The following is a 22,871-nucleotide window of genomic DNA, read 5'->3' as shown; positions in this document are numbered from 1 at the left end:
ATGCAGCTTTGGTGTTTTCCTCTTAAATTACCTGTTCACTTATAGTCCGTGAGCTGCAGCTTTGCTACCACTTGAGACCCAAAATGCAAATATAATTGAAGATCATGTGGAAATCAACCCAACCGTTTTCTGATCTCCTGTGTGAGGAGCAAAGGTGTACAAAGGGAAAACCATTTGCAAATGTACTGGAATTTCAAACTTAGCAGAAAATAATGAAGCATTTGTGTGCTGCTGTCACATTGATTACCTGGGCAAGGCAGTGTGATCTTGGTGTGTTGCTTCAGTTTAGCCAATTCTTGGCAACATAATGGTAATTTCGTTAAAGTTATCTCAGCTAGTATCAAAACTGCAACACAATAAAGATAGATTTTTTTTTCCTGATAAGAGTTTTGACCAAGGTTTCCTTTTATCCTGCAACTTTTAAATAATTGGCCCACTGGCTCTTTGCTTTTATTGTACTCGGGATATTATAAACTTAGATTGTTTTGTAAACCGCTAATTTTAGACACATCTTGATGGTTATTGTTCCCTTCACTGTGCTTTTTTAATACCATGGCAGAACTTCTGCAGAGAAGCGGAAATCATCTGTGTCCTGAGACTCTTAACGTCTAGACTGGATGAAGGGCAAGATAACGCAACCAGAGCAATCACCCACCAGCCTTTTTTAAAGTCACTTTGCCTTCCTAATCCAAAATTCACGGCTAATTCCTTTTGCCATGATATTAGGAAACGGAAATTGGATGAAAATCATAAATGTACCTATACTGAATGAGTCTGAAATCAGAAGCAGCTTTCCAAATCAGTAGGTATGTATAATAGCCAACGCAGGCATTACAGATACAATTGAGTTGCTAAGGCAGGGCTTTCCAATAGTGCCTTGTATAGCCCTGTATCGTCTAATTATTCCGCTTCAGTGTAAGTTAACAATGAAGAAAAGATAAAAGCTTGGCAACCCGTTTGCTTAGAGGGGTCAATTTATCCCAGCTCTTTGTAGGGCAGTGTAATTTTAGTCTTTTACACAGCAGATAACACCGTCCCCCCTGCAGGAACACACACTGCAGCGCTTCTGTAAATAGGTCAGGAGAGGACGGTGTGTCGTGTAGTGTGGAGAGCGATGACAGAATCCTACCTTGCTTAATGTGAATTATTTTTTCTTAGAGAAAATAAGATGGTTTTGTCCTTATTCACCCAGTTTGTAAAAAACTGGGTCAGTTGGACAACTGCTTGTGCCAGCAGCGTGTTTCAGTGTGCTGCATTTGGGATGGGAAGGTTCACAGAGCCTGGGATTAACGCTTTCTTCAGCAGCAGCAAGGAGTAATGTCTTTTTTCCCCCCAATAGGAACAACATCTGAAATAATATATAGCAGGTGTTTCACCTTTTGAACATTATTCCAATATACTGGGATCACTTGGCATGGTTTATAAACCAATTCTAGGGCTGTTTATTGGCTCCAGCACTTCTGGTTCACCTTGGATCTCATCTTTGGAAGCAGATTAATCCCCATTATATCTGAAAAGAAGAATCTCAGTTTTCTTTGCTAACTTCTGTACTTTCTGATATCAATTACAGCTGTTGGGCATGGTCAAGGGCTTGGCTACAGTGGCAAAAGACTCAGCAATAATGGAGTGAAGTTCCTCATTCCTCCTCTCCCCACCGGCAGGCTACTAATTACTCAAGGAGGAAATAGGAGGACTCTGGAAGGCAGAGCGTTGGCAATCAGATGCCAAGGTAAATATAGGCTGGGCCTTGCCTTTAACCAACTCAAGGCCATCATGATTACACGAGGAGTCCTGCTTGAAGACAGCTGGGATGATACGGCCTGAGGTTAACAGACGGCATTGAACATCCACAAGCAAAGCGATGTAAAACCCTGGGAGCATTCTTCTCTTCCTCCATATTGGAGCAAGCAGCAGGCTGGGACCTATCCTCCCAGAGCTGCTAAAGAGCACTTAGGATCAGGGCACTACAAAGGATCCATAAAAAAGAAAATAAAAATCCACTTCTATCTGCATTAATGTGGATTTCCTCCAAAAACCACATGGGAGATAGATGGACGTGTGGGGAGGGTAAGTTGAATTGGAAACCTTTAGTTCTTCTTCCACCCAAACCACAGACGTTGCTGGTGGGCATGGGATAGCCAAATGCCAGAGATACTTTTCATTTTGCAGTCTTGCTGGGTAAAAGGAAGGAAAAAAAGGCCACTTCTGTTAGTCCGTTTTGCGGGAATGCTGGGGCTCAGCTCAGCAGAGTCTTAACTCCTCGTTGTGGTTGCTTCACTTCCCAAGATGAGCTTCTTTCATCTAGCACAACCAAAGGACTTCCAGAGTAAGACTTTAAATCAAATTTTCCTCTTCCAGTAAAACATGAGGGTCATTTGAGGATGACCCAGTGCAATGCCACTAAGTAGAAGCAGAAGAAGGAGCTCATTAGGCCTTTTTTTTCTCTCCTTCCTCTGCTTCTTGACATCTTCTGCACTGGCACTCAGGTTACATGGCCAGAGGCTCCAACACAAAGGACCGAGCCATCAATTTGCTCAGCCTCCATCCCCATTAACGCATCTCCTTGCTGCCACCTCTCCAGTTACTGCCCTTTCTCATCAGATGCTTGCCACTCCCTCCCAGGAGCCCCTTTTGATCCTTGCGCTGGTTTCCTCTATAAAATGGGTGGAAAGAGGCTGAATGGCAACTCCCTTGGGCCAGTAGAGGGAAGGTGGGTACACAGCAAGACACAAAAAAAAAGTGGAAACAATAGCTGGTTCCTTGAATCCAAAGCTTCTGTGCAGCAAGGAAGGATGTAGATGATGGTAAAGACCAAAGGCTGGGACTCAGGACGCCTTGCTGTCCTTGGTTTCCCAGCTTTTCACCTGCTTCCCAGCCAGGCTCCCTGGCTCCCTGTCACGGAGAGCGAGCAGTTCCTCATACCATAGGTGTGGTTCGGGGAGTGCTTTGCTCCAGGGACCCACTTGGTGTGACCAAGAGGCGCCAGATTTCCCTTCTCCTCCTGCTCCAAGTCCTCTGCTGCAGGACTTGTGCAATTAAATGGCCTTGCGTGCTCCTGTGCTTGTATGACTCATCTTTTTACCTGCCAAGCTGTTGAACCCCCAATTTTGGTGTGCTGCATCACAACTTATAATATCGCATGTCTTTTGAAATGGAAAAGAAGCCAAAAATGCCCCACAGGAGGGCATGAAGACCTTGTGGGACTCAGGCACAAGCCAGGCATGGTGCTGGGCAGCAGGGACAGAACCTGCCCCAGGTGGGCTGATCCTAAGCAGCGAGGTCACTTCAAGGGTCTGGGAATCACTCCTTGGTGGATGCCTTTGTTGGGTAGATATAGCTCGAAGAACCTCTTGAGAAGTTGGTTAATATTTTTGTAGCTGAGTGCATCCTCAATTGGCAGTAAAGGTTCAGCTGAGTTTGAGTGCTTTTGGCACCATGTCTGATGTCGTTTAAGGATGACAGTTGATCCCAGGGCTGGCTGCACAGGTACCTGTCCCAGGAAGCTGCCTGGGAGTGGGACCATTTACCTAGTCCTCAAACCCGAGATATAAAGTTGGGTACTTCCCTGCAGCAGTGAGGCAGGAGGGGGAGATGCCAACTGCACACTGTGCTTCTGGTAGCTGCTCTCTGACTTAATAGGAAAACACTCACCGCAGAAAACGTATAATATTTTTTTTCTCTGCACTTTCCTGAAATCTGTTGAACCGCTTTGCCTGTAGAGGGAGAAGAGGAGGGGTGATATGGGGGATGGGGAGGAAGAAATAATGGTGTCTCTGTTCAATGAAACTCCCCTAACAGACAGTTTGTTTTGGTTTTTTCCCTTCCAAACACATAGATCTGATCTGAAAATCCAGGGCTTAAAAGCACAGATGCTTAGTCTGACACACAAACATGGCATCTTTCCAGCAAGTGAAACAGCTTTGCTGCTGGTGAGTTCAGAGAAGCTAATCTGGGATGAGAGGAGTTAAAGCTGCTCAGCAGTAGCTACATCCTTGAACCGGGTCACCCATAACTTTCCTTCTCTTCCCTTCAGGTGAAGGGGTCTTTGCCTTTGTACTAAAGCACCTTTCAGAGATGTAAATGCTTGTCCTGTCCCTCAAAGTGTCCTCTGGGGCAGGGGGAGAAACAGTGGTGGAAATGTAAACCAGACACCGTGTCAGATCTTGGGAGATGGTTTTCGTGGGTCTTATCTCCATGCCCAAGTAGGTCAGGAGGAAAATGGTATTGGATTAATCCTGTCTATACATAAATATCAGTCAGAGACGTGTTGGGGTGCGAGGAAAAGTGAGTATAATGGATGAGAAATTATAGAAAATCCAGGCATGTGCTTCCTCCAATATCCTAAAGTTCCCATTAATTGTTGTAATTCCTTCTTTGATTGGGACATTTGCAGCTCTTTGATTTTCCTTAAGGTATCTGGAGGAATCACAGCACTGCCTGCTATCCAGCAAGTACCTAAAAATTTCACTTCTTGGTCTCTGGCATTTTCCAGGTGGAACCTCAATTTCTGCTTTATTTAGTGTTTGCCACACTGCTGCTGCCGCTTCCCCCACTGTCTCAGGAGAAGTTCCTCTGATCAGAATATCGTCTATATATTGGTACAGCTTCACATCTTGGGGGAGTGAGACTGACTGTAAAAGTTCAGCAAGTGCAGCATGAGCAATTGTGGGTGAATGTTTATGCCTCTGTGGGAGTCTGTTAAAGGTATATTGTATTCCCTCCCAAGTGAAAGCAAACTTTTCTTCATCCTCCTCCTTCAAGGGAACCATAAAGAACATGTCTTTTATGTCTAGTGCCGCCATCCATGGATGTGCAGCTGCTTGCAGAGTAGCTGTTAGGGTTGCAATGTTTGGTACAGCGGCCGTTAGCGGGGCTGTATTAGCATTATTATGACAGGCTGAGAGAGCTGGGGTTGTTCAGCCTGGAGAAGAGAAGGCTCCGGGGAGACCTCATAGCAGCCTTCCAATATCTGAAGGGAGCCTACAGGAGAGCCGGAGAGGAACTCTTTGTCAGGAAATGTAGTGACAGGACAAGAGGTAATGGTTTTAAATTGGAAGAGGGGAGATTTAGATTAGATATTAGGAGGAAACTCTTTACTGTGAGGGTGGTGAGGCACTGGAACAGGTTGCCCAGAGAAGTTGTGGATGCCCCATTCCTGGAAGTGTTTAAGGCCAGGCTGGATCGGGCTTTGAGCAACCTGCTCTAGTGGAGGTGTCCCTGCCCATGGCAGGGGGGTTGGAACTCCATGATCTTTAAGGTTCCTTCCAACTCTAACCATTCTATGATTCTATGATTCAGACAGTGGTAATCGACTGTTAAACACCACCTCACATCTGGTTTCCGAACCGGCCAGACAGGAGAGTTATATGGGGAGTGGGAGATAATTTGTCTTTTCTCTAAATCAGCTATGACTTCAGAAATGCCCTCTCGTGCTGCAGCAGAGATGGGACATTGCGGTGCGTTAGTGATCTTTGACTCGGGGAGTGCAGGGGCTGCGCGGAGCACCAGTACTGCCGCTTCCCAGTTTCTGCAGAGGTTAAGGTCTGTATTTGAGCCCAAGGACCACACACTGCTGTCTGGCAGGCACCAGGTTCAGCCGTTTAAAATGTTGAAACCTAAAATATTTTCATGATGAACTTTAATTGCAAAGCAAGTAGACGACATGCGTTTCCCGCTCGGGAGCCATAAACTAACCTTAGGAGTTTGACGTAGGTCAGTTCCCCCGTTCACACCTGTGATTCTAACTCTTTGCTGTCCAGATCGCATGCCCAGCTTCTTGGCATCTTGTTGTGTTAATATCGAAATTTGTGCTCCCGTATCTATTAAAAAATTTACTAATTGTCTTCGAGGACCAACTGGAATTAATAAGTATGGGCCATCATCGTTTATCCACTGATAAGCCTCTACTTTCCAGACAGGCAGGCCCAATTGCCTTCTGGACATCACTTGTTTTTTGACTTTGTGTCCTGCAATTCCTCCTTAAGAGAGAGAAAGGGATTATTCCCCTTCAAAGAAGTTGAAATACGGTCTTTGTTTTCACCGTTATCTCCTTTCTGGAATGCTTCAGTCAGACTCAAAATAATGCCAGTAGGCTGACCTTGAATCGCGGCTCTGGGAATGCCTAGCGCTAATGCTTTCCTCCACAATTTGTTCCTTGTCTGTGTTTGCAAGTTTTTATTTCCCTTTGATTTAATTCCTGTTCCCTGTTTCACGGGTCTTACTTTGTGATCTCCTCCCCGGGATTTCTGGCTTTGTTTTTCAAGTGCTGCAGCATCCTAGCCCGTTTCACGGCAGTAGTCAACTACGTCGCGCGTTAATTCTGCCCGAGTAGGAAGTCGCCTGGGAGGGTGATTGCCCTGTGTATTGAATTCAGTATCTCTTCTAATCTCATCCCGTTTTGCATCTAGTCGGGATTTAAGAACTGCTGGGACTCCTCCGATCAGTGGTTTTAACATTGTAAAATCTACTGTAGCAGAGGGTGGGACGTCGTGTTGCCCTCGTTCATGCATGGCTTGTATGCAAGCAACTTTTGTGATGGTGGTGGATAACTCATTTAGAGAGTTAATGGGGATTAGGGAGGACTCACCCCGCTCCATGGCGTCAACTCCTCCCGCCCAGTAAGCTACTCGGCTGGTGATAGAATGGGGTGTATCTGCCAGGTTGGGTCTTAGATTTAAGAAAACTCCCGGACCCCAGTAGCCGCTGGCTTCATCCTGGTTTAACATTATTTGGTCGCTGCCACTTAAGCATACTCACCACAAGTATTGAGTTTCAGTTTCACCAGCGTTTCTACTATATTTCTCTTGCAAATTTGTCGGTTGCAACGGATCCCAGGGGCTGGTTCGCGTAGTATGCCACGGATTACCACCCCGAGGTCCCACAGTTATTTCTGTTTTGATAATGGGTCTGGCTTCATATTCAGGAGGAGATTCTGCCCCTCTACTCCGCTCTGGTGAGGTCCCCCTTGGAGTACTGCATCGTGCTCTGGAGCCCCCAACATAAGAAGGACATGGACCTGTTGGAGCAGGTTCAGAGGAGGGCCACGAAGATGATCAGAGGGATGGAACACGTGTCCTGTGAAGACAGGCTGAGAGAGTTGGGTTTGTTTAACCTGGAGAAGAGAGGGCTTCAGGGAGACCTTATTGCGGTCTTTCAATAGTTAAAGGGAGCTTATGAGAAAGATGGAGAGAGGCTTTTTACAAGGGCCTGTAGTGACAGGACAATGGTTTTAAACTGAAAGGCTGGACATGAGGAAGAAATTTTTTTGAGATGAGGGTGGTGGGACACTGGGCCAGGTTGCACAGAGAAGCTGTGGATGCCCCATCATTGGAAGTGTTGGAAGGTCAGGTTGGACGGGGCTCTGAGCAACCTGATCTGGTGGAAGATGTCTCTGCCCATGGCAGGGAATTGAACTAGATGATCTTTGAACCATGCCATGGTGCTGTGAAAACAAGATGAGTTTGTTAGGCTGGGCCACTGCACCCCCAAATACAGTTTTGGTCATCATCAGCAGACTCTGTCTTGTATTTGTGCAGTGACAAGCTGCTACAGAAAGCGCTCTCTGTTGTTGTGTGCAAGCTCCTGTACCATTTAATGCCTGGTTAGGGGGGTCTCTTATTTAACGGCGATACTGAGGAGCCTTCTGTGTATTATGCTCCTAGACAGGGCGTGATGGAAATGGGTGTTTTCATAGGAAAGCTGCTTTTCAAAGCCTTTTGAAAAGGCTGGGATAGCAAAGACTTTTAAAGATGGGGATGTCTCGGTTGCTATCCACTGCATTGCTATAGAAATTGAAATATTTACCCTAAGTGCAGTGCTCCATCGTTCCGGATAGGTTCAAAATTAATTTAATTTAGCATAATTTTGGTGGCTCTTTGGCCTAGGTGACTAATATAGGGGAATTTGGGCTCTGTCACAGCCTCTTAATGTTTATTTGAATATCACTAAAATCTAAGTGACACAAGGTGATATTTAATGCCTTCTTGGGGAGACCTTGTTTATGGGAAAAAAACCAGAATGGGCCATAAAAACTGGATTCCGGCATTACCTTGACTCTGTTTTCTCTTTCATATGCATCCAGGCTGCTGTCGTCAATGAAACTTGAAATTCCCTTTTTCTGTTTTTATTTTTTGGGGTTTTTTTTTTGCATGCAAAATGGCCAAGATACATCTCTTAACCGCTACTTATGTGCTTGCAAAAGTATTTAAGGTCCCAGTGCAAATAAAATCTCCAAACATTTCAGAGAAGTCATTCCTCCTGGCAGCTGCCACCGGTGCAGAGCCCTGTTGTGCCCGATCGCAGCAGCCCTTCCAGGTTTTTGAGCAGTTTTTGGGCTGGAAATTTCCCACCAAAGGAGGGGTAAATTATTCTGGGGGGCTTTGTACTTTGACTGCAATTTGCCACAATGGGCGTTTTACTGCCATATTGCAGAAGGGAATCATTAATCTGATGATTTGTTGGTTTTCTTGAAATTGCCTTTGCAAACTTGTCCTCTTTTCTAGCACTAAGCTGTGGGTCAGGAAATGATGCTTGGAAATGATGGGATGCGTCTTACTTCACTTTGGAGAGGGACCTCAGGCTTCTTCTGGAGCTCCATCTAGAGGGGAGGAAGATGGGCTGGTCATGGAGGCTGGTGGCCTCTTAGGATAACCATGACTCTGGTGTCACCTTACCCAACCTTCTACCCTATGGCACCTTGCCAGGGCTGTCAGCTGTGGCTTTCCTGGCCCTGTGGTCACTCTTGACCCTGGAGCTACTTTGCTGCTGAAAACACTTGCTTCAAAGCCAGAAGCTGTGTTTAGCAGGGAGGACTCCACAGCCAAACCCAGTTCCTTTCCTTACCACCGCTGGGGAAGGGGATTTCTCTACCAACCCGAAAAGCAGGTGCCACTCCCTTGGCTAAGGATGTAGAAACCACACGGTGCTCTGTGGTTGCTTTTGGGGTTGGTTTCACAAGAGAAATCGTTGCGGTTTGGGCTGGGGCTTTCCTTGAGAGGGGGTCCCAGCTGGACGTTCCCAACAGCTGTGCTGTGGCTGGGTGGGCAAGGTGGCCAGCATCTCCATGGACCTCTTTGCTCCAGCAGAGCTTGCTCCTCCAACTTCAGCTTTCCTCTTGCCGTGCTGACAACAGCACCATCCAGCCCCATGGCACAGATAACTTCCAGCGGCCATCGGCCGAGCTGGAACATCTTTGCCATCAGCGCTGCAATAACCTCAAGGTTTCACCATGGAGGTCTTCAGTCATGGTTTACCTCCTACCCTTGCTGGAGCAAGACATGAAGCAGAGGTTGGAGCAACGCATGGGCTTAGGTAGAGCATCACCTGCTGCAAACAGCTGTGTGCTCCAGCCATTGACTTTGTTTTAAAGTCTGCTACATGATATTCATATTTTTAAATGCCATCCATTTAAAACACAACGGGGAAGAGAGTCAGGTTATTTTCCCCTATCCAAGTCCTAATTCTCCCCTGTTTTTTTTTATATCAGGCGGCACCGGGATTCCCAGCTACCCGGCTGTGCCCAAAAAAAAGCTGATTTAAACCTTAGCAACAGGGTATTTTTGTTTAGATTGTATTTATTCTCCTGTGAGAGTCATTGTTCTCTCCCATGCCTTGACCGTTTCGAAGGCTGATGATAAAGGCCCTCGCTGACAATAATACGGTTGAGTTCAGCCTTTTGTTGGGGAGATTAAAATAGAGAATGAATTGTGAATAACATGGGAGGGCTGAAATTTAGTTGTCCCAGGCTGTTGTTTAATCACTTTGAGGGTAAGAAACTGCATTTTAATTATTTTCAGAACTACTGAGCATTAGGTTTTGTGTTGATGTCTCTGGGGGCTGCAGGGGCCTGTACCCACCCAGTTGTTTAAGACTAGGATCATTTCAGTTTGCAGGAAATAGGTTTATAGCAATGATCTTAGGCTTATGATAGGTTTATAGCAATATATAAATATAATAAATAATAGGTTTATGATACTAGGTTTATAATAGTTTTATATTTTTATATGTAAAAATATACATAAATATATATAGTAGTTTTATAGCAATAGCAATGATAGAAGATGCCTGGTTTCTTGGTGTGGCTCTAAGACCTGTTGCTACATCATCCCTTCATCCTGAGCAAGGACACCACTCTTGGGCACGAAAGATGGCAAGGAAAATAGATGAAAAAAAAGACAAGATGGAAAAAATAGATGGGAAAAAAAAAAGGAAAGCGGAAATAGAGCCACTGGAGGCAAACAGAGTTTGGTGCTTTTTCGGGAGCTGATGAGAAGAAATGTTTGGGAGACTGATCTGCTTGAAATGCCAGCAGCGTGAATGATAAGAGGGATCGCCCCAAAACTCTGCTGGCCCCCAAATCCTTTCCTTGCTGAGGATATTTTGGCTGCTCTCTGGGCACAGGCTCCTTTCTGCCAGGTTATTTACATTCCCAGTGAACTTCCCGCTCAAATCAGCATCTTGAAAAGCTTCACAACCCTTCTCGTACACAGCCTTTCTCCCCAGCTGCTCTTACCTGCAGTCCCCATAATTGGCAATAATTTCCCTAATTGCTCACAAAAGCAGATGTTCTCTCTGTGGTCGCATCAAAACGGCTTACACTGTACTATATACATGAGCACACAGCATTAAAGGACTAATTCCTGTAAATAAGCCTATTAAAAGGCTAGAAATAATGCTGCCAACTAAACCATCAATGGCAGCTGGATCCCACTGGTTTTATTAATTGTAACGTGGCAATCTCCGTCTGCTCGGGACTGGGATGCCCTTGTGCTTGGCCAGTTGATCTTCTGTTGTGGATAGTATATGTCTTAGCATACGGGATCAGCCCTTTGCATTGTTTCCAGCTAATAGATCACATTTATAGGTAATTAACACTACGCCTAACGTATCCCCAGTATTACTGGTGAACGGGAGAAGAGACCAGTTCATGCAGTTGCGGGCAGGGGAACTGTGCTTTCAAGGCTTTAGGTGATGCTGCTAAAGAAAAAAAATAATCTTATTTATTTTTCTGCCTCAAAGGGGGGAAAAAAAGTGGTTTCCCAATTCTTCTCCAAGTGCACTTTGCTTTTCACCCTTCATAGGGAACAGGTTATAGACAACGGTGCAGCACTGATCCTGGGACAGCCTGGGGAAGAGCCTTTACCTCAGTTGTCAGTTTAATTGCCAGCGTTAATCCCCTGCACTACTTGAACCAGGAGCTGATGAAGTGTAATTAGGCTGTGGGAGGGTAATTTCTAGGAGTTCCATCCAGTGGTTGGGGTAGCATTGCCTTCTGGAAAGCCCCACAACGCTCTTGGGCTGTCCTTTGCTGGCGGGTACCGTTGGCTCTTGCTGTGGATGCAAAGTCCCAGTTGCCCATGCTACAGGGAGAGCACAGTCCTGAAGCATTCAGAGGCTTTATATATATATTTAGGGTTGGGTTTTTTTCTCCGGTTATTTCTACTAATTTAAGAAGTAGGGGCTGGGATACTTTCTATAAATTAGGATTGCCAAAGAGTGGTTGTTCCTTTTTTTATTTTCTGGTGGGTCACAAATGATCTATCATTGCTCCAGCTTTTCATACCTCCAGCAACTGCCTCAGAGCTCACAGTGTTGCATTTTGATCCAAATTTCACCTGCAATCTGGATGAGAGCTTCAGCAGTCATTTGCATTTAAGCAGCAGCTTGTTTTAATGATGGCCTTCGGCTGGGCAAAAGATACTTGTAAAAACAGCATCCTTGCTATCAGCCACGTGGTAGCTGAAGTCTCTAGGTCATCCCCAACTGATTATTCTGTGTTTCCCACTTGGACATTTACATTTTACATGCATAAAGCTCTCTTGCTGCTTTCAGGTGAGAGCTTTTCTCTCCCTCTTTCTTGGAGCAAAAGTTTTAGCTCAAGCTTCTGAAATCCCATATGCTGACACGGAGAGGTGTAAAGTTACAGCCCAGAAGCCCTGCTGCGTGTCTGGGTTTAGGGCATCACAGGTCTTCCACTGGAAGATGTTGGCAGCGCTCAACTCCTACCCTTCCCCAGAACAAACATGAGGCTGTGCCTGAGCTCAGGGCACAGCTTTTGCCGGCGATTTGTTTTTCAGCCTCTGTATCTGCTTGGGAAGTGGTGGCTTCTGGTCCTCGTCAGCGGTGCTGGCTGAAGTCAAGCAGCTGGGCTGTCCATCATGTGGTGGCTCTGGATGATGGAGAAATGCAGAGTCTGCAGTTACAGTAAAGAATATTATTAGCTTTGAACACAGTTTTGGCCCCTGACCCCACTTGTTTATCATCATTTCATCCTCTCAGTAGATTCGCCATCCAGTGAGAATGGAAAAATTAAAGTGTTTTGATGAGCTGACTTTTTAAAGCAGCATCATTCTGGGTTTGCGGCTCCAGAAATACCTGTCAGGCCATTTTCCTTTCACCTGGAAGTGCGCTGTGGTATCTTACTTGTAGGTTTTGTTGAAAAACACTTGTGTCTGGCAGTGCAACTTCTCCCAGTCATATTTTTCAGCTTGAAACCCTCAGCAGAAGGCATGCCTCAAAATGCTTTTGGCACTCGAATGAAAGTCAGAGAGGAAAACGTTTGGAACTCTGGTTCCCCTTGTTTGCAAACCTCATTTAAAGACCTTCGCAGCCACTGGTAAAATTATGCTTTTGGTTTTTTTCTCTAGCAAACTGCAACAGAAACACAGGTAATGTGAGATGCAGGGGATGCATCCCTGGCCCCACTCTGGCTATCGCCATTTGTACATTGCCCTCGACCTGTTTTTTCCAGTCTAATACATGCAAATATATGTAAAGAGTAAAGACTGTTCCACCGAGTCTTGCACATTTGTTTAGAAAGAAGGAAAACAAGCTGAATTTACAGGGAATTTGCAAGCTGAATTTTAAGACCCATATATAAAAAGACCCAAAAAGCAGCTAGCAATGGCCACTGATGCTGACCGAGGCATTGCTTTCTGGCGTCTTTATTTTCCCTGCACTCGCAATCATAATGTCATTAATGTGGAGCTTTTTGAGAACTGGAGTATATCCTAATTAGCAGCCTGTGATTTTTTTTCTAGTTTCATAATCAGTGATCTTGGCTACACCAGAAGTGTTACTGTGGCAACAGGGCTGAACTGAGCAGCGGTGCAGAATTACCGCAGGTAAATTGGTGATTTTACAGATCCACGGCACTTTCTTAGCCCAAGGGCTGCTCCGTGGGACAGGCTGGCTGCTCCTTGCACCCTACAGGTGTCCCGGGCGGATTTCATGGTAAGCACAACCAGCGATTAAGCTGCATGACCGAACGCATGCGTTTTAATTGGAGCTTAGCCTCTGTAATGAGATTTTAAGGCTGTCATGCGAATGATCCCCTCCGACACCTTTGTTTTAAGTAGGATGCTCTGACCGCTCGCCACCCAAACACTCCAGCTCCCCGGCTTGGTCTCGCTGGGAGCTGGGAGTTCATCTCGGTCCTACAGAAAGGGCTGAGCCCAAAAGCTGGGCTTTATTTTTTGTGGGTGGTTTTTTTTTTTTAAGCATTGTTTCTCCTCCCCGTGTACCATTCGCTCGCTCTCTGAAAGGCATTTTGCTAGATACGGATGTTATTATGCTAAACAATGGCCATGCTTCATCCTGACTCCTCAGTCAAATGCAACCGGTCTTTTTCATAGCTGGTGTGTGAACTGCACTCATGTTTTCTTTGTACATGTTACAAATGATGCCTGGGACAAAGAAGAGGACACTCTAAAGTGGAATCTTAAAGAGATATATTTCTGTATGACTTGACTTTTTTAAAAAAATATATTTGTTAATTAATTATTTTGAATAATGACATGAACTGGCTTCACTCGAGCCTTTTGGGCAGTTACTCTCCGCTTCCCAGCACCACATTGCTGCTGCAAAGTGGGGGAAAGCACACCAGGAGACCATATTTTTTGGTCTCATACTCACCAGGGGTTTTTAAAAGCTCTGGGTGTGTTGCTTTGGCAGATCCATTTTAATTACCCCAGAAGAAGGTCTCGCCTCCCTCTCTTCTTTGCAACACAGCTTCTGCCACCCCATCAACCCTCACCAGCCTGGCCTGCAGCAAAACCCTGCATGCCCAGCTCCTTCCTTCTGGTCTCAGGTCAGAGTCAGTCCTTCATCTTCATCCTCCCTGACCTGACAGCTCCCTTGGGCTTCGCTCACCGCTCCCTTTTTCTTAGGACTTCACCTTCTCTCAGCTTTGTGCTTGTCCTGCCTTGATGCTCCTTGATGCTGTGTCCTTTAGGAAACCCTCTACGTGTGGTCCTTCTCCATTGCTACAGGTCCAAGAATCTCCTCATCCCCTTTTGTCTCCCTCCACAATTTATTCCCCGATCCATCCTGGTTTATTCTTCAAGAGGTGCAAGAGCAACCGGCACGCGCTCCCCCAATCAGACAGCAGCAGCACTGGCAGAAAAGAGTGGCTGAGGGCAAATTAAACCTGTCGTAATTATGAGGGTTATTCAGAAAATTATTAGGGAAATAATTGGGCATATTTGTAGCTCTTCTTCTGCAAGGCACTTGGGGCAGCTTTCAGTCAGTGGCTCTGCTTGCTGTGCCGGCAGTGAGGCTAGGAGCGTCCATCCATGGAGCTCAATGGGCAAGCATTGGAGATCATCAAGCGCCTTGCTCTTAGCTGTGCCACCGATCTGTCCCTGCCATAGCCAGGGATGGAGCCTATATCTCCTGGCTTTTACTTCTGTATTTTTAGCATGAGACCATCAAGTCTCTAGGCTCTATGTTAGTATTTGCAGTACAGAGAGAGATTTCCTTCCTAAAAGCAAGGCAATACAGAAAACTAAGATTCTGGTATACCACAGTTACACAGAACAGATGTCCACAGTCAACATTTCTGCATGTCTTTAGGAGCCTGAACTATTTCATGTCTGGATTATTTAAGCATCCACATTCATTGGTGTTTTTCTCTGTTTTTTTGCTAAAAACCTCATCAGTATAGTTTCCCTGTCTCCTAACCGGGATGATAATTCCCTAGTCTCAGGGCTCTACTAGAAGGCTCAATTGTTAGTCTTGAGATGCTCCAAGGTCCTTTAGAAGAGGCTATTATAATGAGTTCATTTCCTCTGAGCAGCTTTTTGACTCTCTGTTAGTGGCTGCTGGAGGTGTCTTGTACATTGCAAAGGGCTGTCATGGTGTGCAGTAACTGGTGCTTATTCACTGAACAGCAGTGTAGAGTTGGAGGGACACTGGTGGGATTCCGAGATACATCCTGAACAGTGTGGGGGTCTCCTCCTCAGTGCTGGATGTTGTCTTATTCCACTATGACCTTAAATCCTAGCAGGTTTCCCTTCTGAAAAGTTAGCAGGTTAGTAAGTTAAAGAATCACAAAATCACAGAGTGGTTGAGGTTGGAAGGGACCTCTGGAGGTCATCTGGTCCAAGCCCTACTCAACCAGGGACACCTAGAGCTGGTTTCCCAGGATTGTGTACAGATGGCTGTTTAATCTCCAATGATGGAGACTCCTCAACCTCCTTGAGTAACCTGTCCCAGTGCTCAGTCACCCTCACAGTGAAAAGGTGTTTCCTGATGTTCAGGGGGACCCTCCTGTGTCTCAGTTTGTTCCCATTGCCTCTGGTCCTGTCTGGAAAGAGCTTGGCTCTGTCCTCTTTGCACCCTCCCTTCAGGTGTTTACAGACATTGATGAGACCCCTCCTGAGCCTTCTCTTCTCCAGTCTGAACAGTCCCAGCTCTCTCAGCTTTTCCTCATAGCAGAGATGCTCCAGTCCCTTCATCATCTTTGTGGCCCTTCACTGGACTCTCTCCCCTGTGTCTGTGTCTCTCTTGTACTGGGGAGCTCAGTGCTGGGCACAGTGCTCCAGGTGCGGCCTCACCAGTGCTGAGTAGAGGGCAAGGATCACCTCCCTCGACCCGCTGGCAATACTTTGTCTAATGCAGCCCAGGACACCACTGGCCTTCTTTGCTTCAAGGGCACATTGCTGGCTCGTGGGCAACTTGGTGTCCGCCAGGACCCCCATGTCCTTTCCTGCCAAGTTGCTTTCCAGGTGGATGGCCCCAGCACATACTGGTACCTGGGATTATTTCTCCCCAGGGGCAGGCCTTGGCACTTCTCCTTGTTGAACATCATGAGGTCCCTGTTGGCCCATTTCTCTAACCTGGTGAGGTCCCTCTGGATGGCAGGAAGACCATCTGGCATCTCAACAGCTCCTCCCAGCTTGGTGTCATCAGCAAGCTTGCTGAGGGTGCACTCAGCCCCATCATCCAGATTGTTGAAAGAAGATGTTAAACAATACTGGACCCAGCAAATTATTATTAACTGTGGTCTCAACGGTCCTTGCAAATATTTCTGAATGAATTAAACCTGTCATTCACTTAGGGAGTAAAACAGCCAATTTGGGAACCTTCAGGCTGAAGCACAGGGATTTACAGTTTTCAGAGGCAGAGGTAGGAAGGGAGTGTGGGGAACCTTTTCCAGGGTCTGACTGGTGAACACCCGATCCTCTCTACATCCACCCACGATGGTTTCATGCACATTACTGCTCCCAGAGTGTGTTTTGAGAGCCTTATGATTGGCATGGGATAGACTAACATCTCGCTAAAGATAATCTCCATGAGAAATACTGATCCTGGTTCAGGCTTGCAGTTTTTAACATCATCCTAACAGTGCAAGCTATTTCTGGACACCCAGAATGCCAGGTGGGAGTAGGATCAGGTTCCTAGGATCTTGCTCTTTGAAAGATGACAGTGTGTTCCTGTGTTAGACTGAGGGCCACAAAAAAGGTCAGAGGGCTGGAACCCCTCTGCTATGAGGAAAGGCTTTGGGGCTGTTTAGCCTGGAGAAGAGAAGGGCCCAGGGAGACATTATTACGGCCTTTCAATATATAAAGGGGGCTTATAAGAAGGCTTTTTACCAGGGCCTATAGTGACAGGACAAAGGGTAATGGTTTTAGACCAAAAGAGGGTAGGTTGAGATTGGACGTAAGGAAGACATGGTTTATGATGAGGGTGGTGAGACACTCAACCAGGTTGCCCAGAGAAGTTGTGGATGCTCTATCCCTGGAAGTGTTCAAGGCCAAGTTGGATAGGGCTTTGAGCTACCTGATCTGGTGAAAGATGTCCTTGCCCATGGCAGTGAGGTTGGACTAGATGATCTTTAAGGTCCCTTCCAACCCAAACCATGCCATGATAAATATCAAGGTGCAGGAACGCGGTGATTTGTTGAAGGTTGGGGAGGTGGAGAAAGCAAAACCCCAAGCCCTTACCGCAGGCTTGTCCTCCTCCTCATGCACCATTTGTTACACTGGCTGTCACTTGTGTGGAAGCTGCCTGTTTATTTAAAAGAAAAAAAAATGAAAATGAAGTGGATTTTCAGAAAGGGTGAATGGTTGCTGTGATTCATCTTTTCTGTTGAAGAGTGGAAAAGCAGAGGGTGGGGTGGGGGAATAATGTTCAGTGACACATCAAAGGCCTCGTTTCAGCTTCGGAGACACATGCAAGGAATTAGTCACTGTGTCTTAGTGCAACAAAACTCTTTTCCCTTCCTCAACGGCTCCTCTATTTCGATGGCCAACTCACGGCAGCTCTGGTGCGGAAGACAACCCTGCATTAGCCATCCCAACACAATTTGGAGCCAAAGCAGCTCCTTGCATGACGCTAAAGAAGAGAAGAAATCAACGCGTGGTGTAAGGAGCCCCCCTGCAAAACACTTGGCCCCTTGTGATTTCTGTAGGGGACTGGGCTTTGCTTTTCGGTGCAGAGCTCCTAGCAGCGCGGCTCATCCTGATCGTTATTTTTACATCCTTTGCATCTCATCCAACGCAAGAGGTTTGGGGCTACGGGAAAAGGGAAACTGGTGCCAGCGAAATTGTTCTGCCATCAGATGAGTCCTCAGGCAGCTCTCCTCTGCCACAGATCACAGCTCCAGCAAGAGGCTGGAAAACCACAAGCGGGATTTAAAAGGAGCAGGGAGGGTGAGAGGGAACGGCAGGTTTTTTTTCCAGGGCGGCTGAGCCATGCTGATGGCTTGCTGCCACCAAAAAGAAAAAAAAAAGACCTTTTCCCCTTTCTTTATGCTCATGCTTGCTCTCGTCCTGCTTCAAAGAGCTAACTGGTGCAAATGCTAACCTTGCTCCTAGTTTTGCCCTCTTCCCTGCCAAAAAAAAGGAAGAAAACTGAACTTTTTTTTTATTTTTCACTGTGGTTGGGGCCAGCACAAGGCAGTCATGTGGTCATGATTGAGCCACTACATTTTAGCATTTTACTCATAGCAGCAGTGGGTTCTGGGGTCCCAGAAAGCCAGGTGGAATTTGAGTTGTATCTTCTCCTTGCACATAGAAAAAGATTGCCTCATTTTCCAGGAATTAGGAATATGTCAGAGGTGGGGGTAAATCCTGCCTTTGATTGCGGATGGCTGTATCCGGGTAGGATCTGGGCAGTTTCTGTGGCACTAAATACTAATTCTTTGCTTTCTGGAAGCACGGGGAGGTGGTCCTGCAGCCAATCCCCCCCCTACAGCAGCAGCACACAGAAGGACCATTTTTAAGCCACTTATTACTTTATAAAGAGATTATTTCCTTTCTCCCTGTCCCTCAGCATCAATCATTTTGACAAGATGAGCTTATTTTAAAACACAGGTCCTGCAGCCTTTTCTATAAGAAGCTCCTGAACAGTGTATTGGAGAGAGTAATGCATATACACCCTGTCTATATATCTATATAAAAAAATATTGCTGGAGACACCAGTAGCAATTATTGAGGTTTCTAACCCCGATTTATGAAAAAGGAGGTTTAAAATGAAGATGCAATGCTGAGCATCCCAACCCGCCGGGTCAGTGGTGCCGAAGCCGGCTCCTTTCTCCTCAGCAGAGCCGGCGCCGTGACGTCAGGGTGTTTTTCTGCAGAGCTCGCAGGATGTTGCAGCCGGCCAAGAGCTGTGTTTATGTTGATAACATTACAAGTATTTCCTCTCCGTTTCCGAAACCAGCAGGGAGGGAGCCGAGGGGGAAGGGAGACTCGGGTTTCTCCAGCTTTGGGGTAGGACTCTCGAGGCCTTTTATGTTAAGAAGCGGGTAACGGCGTACCGCTGGCATTTATTTATACTGCATTTGGGAATAGGGAGTATTTAATAGCAGGGGCTGGGAGCCGAGAGCTGGGCTGGCACAGCCCTCCCTTTGCGCAGGGCTCTTTCGCTTGCTCTCTGCTCTGGATCCGGTTTTAAGGTGATAAAGCAGCACTGGCAGCTGATTGCTGGTCACAGGAGCAGCTCCCAGGATTTTTGTGTAATGATCTGCACAGTGAGCCGTGATGCTCTCGGGGCTGCCTGGCGTCCTGTTTCTTTTGACATTCACACTAATAAAGCCATAAAAACTCAGGATCCACACAGACTGCCTGCATCCAGCTTTCTTCACGAAAATGGGGTAAGGCTTGGGGAAATGCAGTATTCTCTCCTTGCCAACCCTTTCCTCCTAATGCGATCCATTCAAGGATCAATGAACTTATTAAACATAATATCAAGGGGGTTTAAAAGGCAGGCAGCTGCTTGATCACTGATATTATCCCAAGGCATCAGAGCTGCAGTGCTGGCTCAGCGAAGGAGGGACCTGCATCATCCCAAAGGGGTTTTGCAGCTGGTACCCGTGGCTGGTCCAGGAGTTAGTTCTCATCCATATGGCAGTCACGGTCATGGAAATAAAACCAAGTTCTTTTGTTGTATATGGGTTACTTCCCCGTAATGGAGGGCAGAAAAAAAAGGGGATTCACAGCTTTTACTTCCTTCCCCTACCCTCCATGTCCTGTTTTCAACACCAAGGGAAAATATGTTGAGGATGAGGCAAGAAGAGCTTTGGAGGCCAACGAGACATTCAGCTGTTGGTTTAAGGGAGGGGGTGCGTGGTTATTATGGGCAAACCCATCAGTCTTTCCTTCCTTAACTTGCTCAACAGGACTCCAGGGACCACAGATGGGAGAGGAACCAAGTCCCCTGAGGTCCAGTCTCAGCTCTACCACCCCTTTGCTGAGTGACCATGAACAAATTGTCATTCCCTTGGTATCTGAGGTGTGCTGCAATAGCTGGAGCAGCCAGCTCAAAAGATCCTTGAAGCCATTAAGAAAGGCTTGGAAGAGATTAAGATCTATACGGTTTTTCAATGATGGGTTAATTATGGGCCATGCCATGAGGAGCAAGATCTCAGTGTGAGGAGCCAGTAGGATGCTGCACAATGGGAGAGTCCCCGTTAGCAATTGGTTTGTCTGCTCTCGGGTCAAACTGCTGCTACGGAGCCAGTTCTGGTATAGCTGTGGAAATCCCAAATGAACAGGAACCCAAATGAATGGGAATCCCAAATAAATGGGAATCCCAAATGAACAGGAACTCCTGTTTTGAGAAACGGGGTGGTGGGGAAGAGGAAAGGAGCCACATCCACCTGTGGGACTGGTATTTCTATACAAATATTCATCAAAACACAATGAACAGTCACTTTTTTCCTAGCAGTGTTTGCAAAAGGTCTTTCTCTTTACCTTATTACTGTTTTCTTGTTGTGATGGGTTCCTAGTGAGGGAAGCAGTTGCGATGGCAAGACTTTGGTGCCTTTGTCAGCCCTTGCGAGGTTTCAGGAGCATCTCGGTGCCACCATTATATTCATTTGGAGATTCAGCATGGGCTTAGGGTCCTTCTGCCTTTCACACATGTCTGATTGCGATGAGCGCCCTGTTTCTATGGGTTTCCACAGTGGGATGCTCAAAGGGTCTGTCTCCTGCAGAGTTGCTTTCGTTCTTGCTGGCGGTGCAGCTTTATGTGCTTCCCAGTTGCAATTAAACATGGGGAGGACGTGAACTCCCTGGGGACAATATACTGCGAGGGTGGAAAACCTCTTTGGCTTAGGACCATCTCAGCTCGAGTGTGATTAGTTTTCGAGTGGCCTCAATAGGCACCAAGAGTGGAGCATTCTATCGAAACTCTACCGGTTGCGGGTTTTCCAGACATCCCACCCTGGAGAAAACCCTCAGGGAGACATTGCAGGACCAGCCCTGCTGTCACCAGCAATGGGAGTACCGAATCAGTTCAAATTCATCCAGACAAATATTTTAACTGGTAATGAAATCCACTGGAAAGTTGGCTGCTCACACCAATGGGACCCCTTGGAGAAAGCCCCGTCCTGCTTGCAGCAGCAGGGCTGGCGGTGGAAAGAGCTGGAGGAGAGCTCTTATCTCTGGAGCTTGGTTTCCTTCTGGTTCAGGGTTTGTCTGACCTTTTGGTCACTGAGTAAGTTCGATTTTTGCCAGGTTTTCTTTTGGGGGGAGGAAAAACATGTAAGTGGGTGGTGCTGGTGGGAGGATACTCCCGGGTGGGGAGGATCTTGTATTTCTGATATCGTTTCCAGCACGTTGATGACTTCAGTGCTGTCCTTTTGCCCGGAGTTTGGGATGGGTCTAGGTTGAAGCAGATTTAAATAAATAGAATAAGAACAAACAACACAAGACATATTTAAGAGGGAGAGGCTTAGACTGCATATCAGGAATAAAACCCTTTCTTGGCAGCGTGTCAAGTTGACTTGGCAGTGAGATCTCACAGCCTTCTCCCAGGAGATGCTGAAGATGCAACTGGATGTATGACAAAAGCCTGAAGGACAGGAGAGAGTCGTACAGCAGCTGCTGGTCGATGGCATGTAGCAGAGCCATCTCCGAGCCCTCTCTGGGCTCGTAGCACATGTGAGATACTGGTCCAACCTTGGGAGGCCCCGGACTCTGGGGTTTGGCAGGTTGGGGCTCTGTTCTGGCCAGGACGATGACGTCTCACAGCTCACTGTCATTTGCCTCAGCCTCTGGACCCGTATCTGTTCGGGAGGAGATAACTATACCCATTTCTCAGGAGCTTTTGAGGTCTAATGAAGAAAGAAATCACCATAAAAAATCTTGTATTTAAAAGGGCTGAGGGAGAAAGCCTGGGGGAAATAACTCTACTGATGTCATCGTCCTGTAATTTTGCAGGACATTTCCTGGGAAGAAACTCACAGTACAACGAATGTGCAGCCTGTGCTTGCAGATGATCTTGGATTATTATTTATGAGTATTTGTTCCATCCACACGTGCCGGGAATGGAGCTGAGCCTGGCCTTGTGCGGGTGTTCTGCCCACACCCAGTAACAGGCAGGGGCTTCAGTGAGCCAGCAGGGACTGCTGGGCACTGCCCACAGGAGGAGCTAACCTCTCCTTCTTCCCTGCCTCTGGTTCCCGGGCATCTTGGATCAAGGCAAGGAGCCTTGATCCTTGCTTCATGTGTATTGCATTTCGGTTTGCTCAAAGTATGCTCATTTGCAGACTGTTGTATGAACACATTATTGATTTTCTTTAAGATCGGGTACTTATCTTTGGTGCTCAGCTTCACAGCTTGTTCCTCTCATGCTCTTCCACAGTTCACCCATTCCCTGCTTCATCTCTGTTGACCTTTGGTCATCCACCAGACTGGGATTTCTCCATGTGCCCTCCTTTTGGGAACGATCAATAAATCCTTCCCATCCATATGACTTCAGGGACTCCAGCTACATGTTCTCTCCTCCCTTCCATTACTACACATGCAAGATGCACAGTGGCATCCACGGTTGGAATTTGGGATGATGTTGTATGACAATTCAAATAACTTTTCTTTACTCTCTTCCCCAGGTCAACATGGATTCATGGTTCTTTCTCCTTTTGCTTGGAAGTGGCCTGATAAGTGTTGGTGCTAACAACGTTACGACAGGTAAATTACACTTATATTTTCCTCTCTTTTGTCCCTAAACCATCTTTAGGATCAGAGGAGTAAGTGCTCACATGCTCAATGACTTACCCTTTTTGCCCTCCACTTAACTGTAATATTAAGTGTCAAAAAGAGGGTGATGGGCTGCAGGTGCTCATAAATGGGACCTGCAGGTTTTAC

General features: G+C 46.5%; 1 protein-coding gene across 1 annotated transcript in view; it reads left to right on the top strand.

The window, feature by feature from the left end:
* Positions 1-22,871, top strand: part of PTPRA (protein tyrosine phosphatase receptor type A) — a 74,117-nt gene that overhangs the window by 17,092 nt on the left and 34,154 nt on the right. Inside the window, exon 2 of the mRNA XM_074147610.1 lies at positions 22,616-22,694. Within this exon, the coding sequence (XP_074003711.1) occupies positions 22,616-22,694 (79 nt within the window). The remainder of the gene's footprint in view (positions 1-22,615; positions 22,695-22,871) is intronic.

This window comes from Numenius arquata, chromosome 5 (genome assembly GCF_964106895.1).
Source record: "Numenius arquata chromosome 5, bNumArq3.hap1.1, whole genome shotgun sequence".
In the NCBI taxonomy this organism is placed as follows: domain Eukaryota; kingdom Metazoa; phylum Chordata; class Aves; order Charadriiformes; family Scolopacidae; genus Numenius; species Numenius arquata.
Note: the sequence above shows the minus strand (reverse complement) of the source record. Positions and strands in the feature narration are given on the sequence as shown.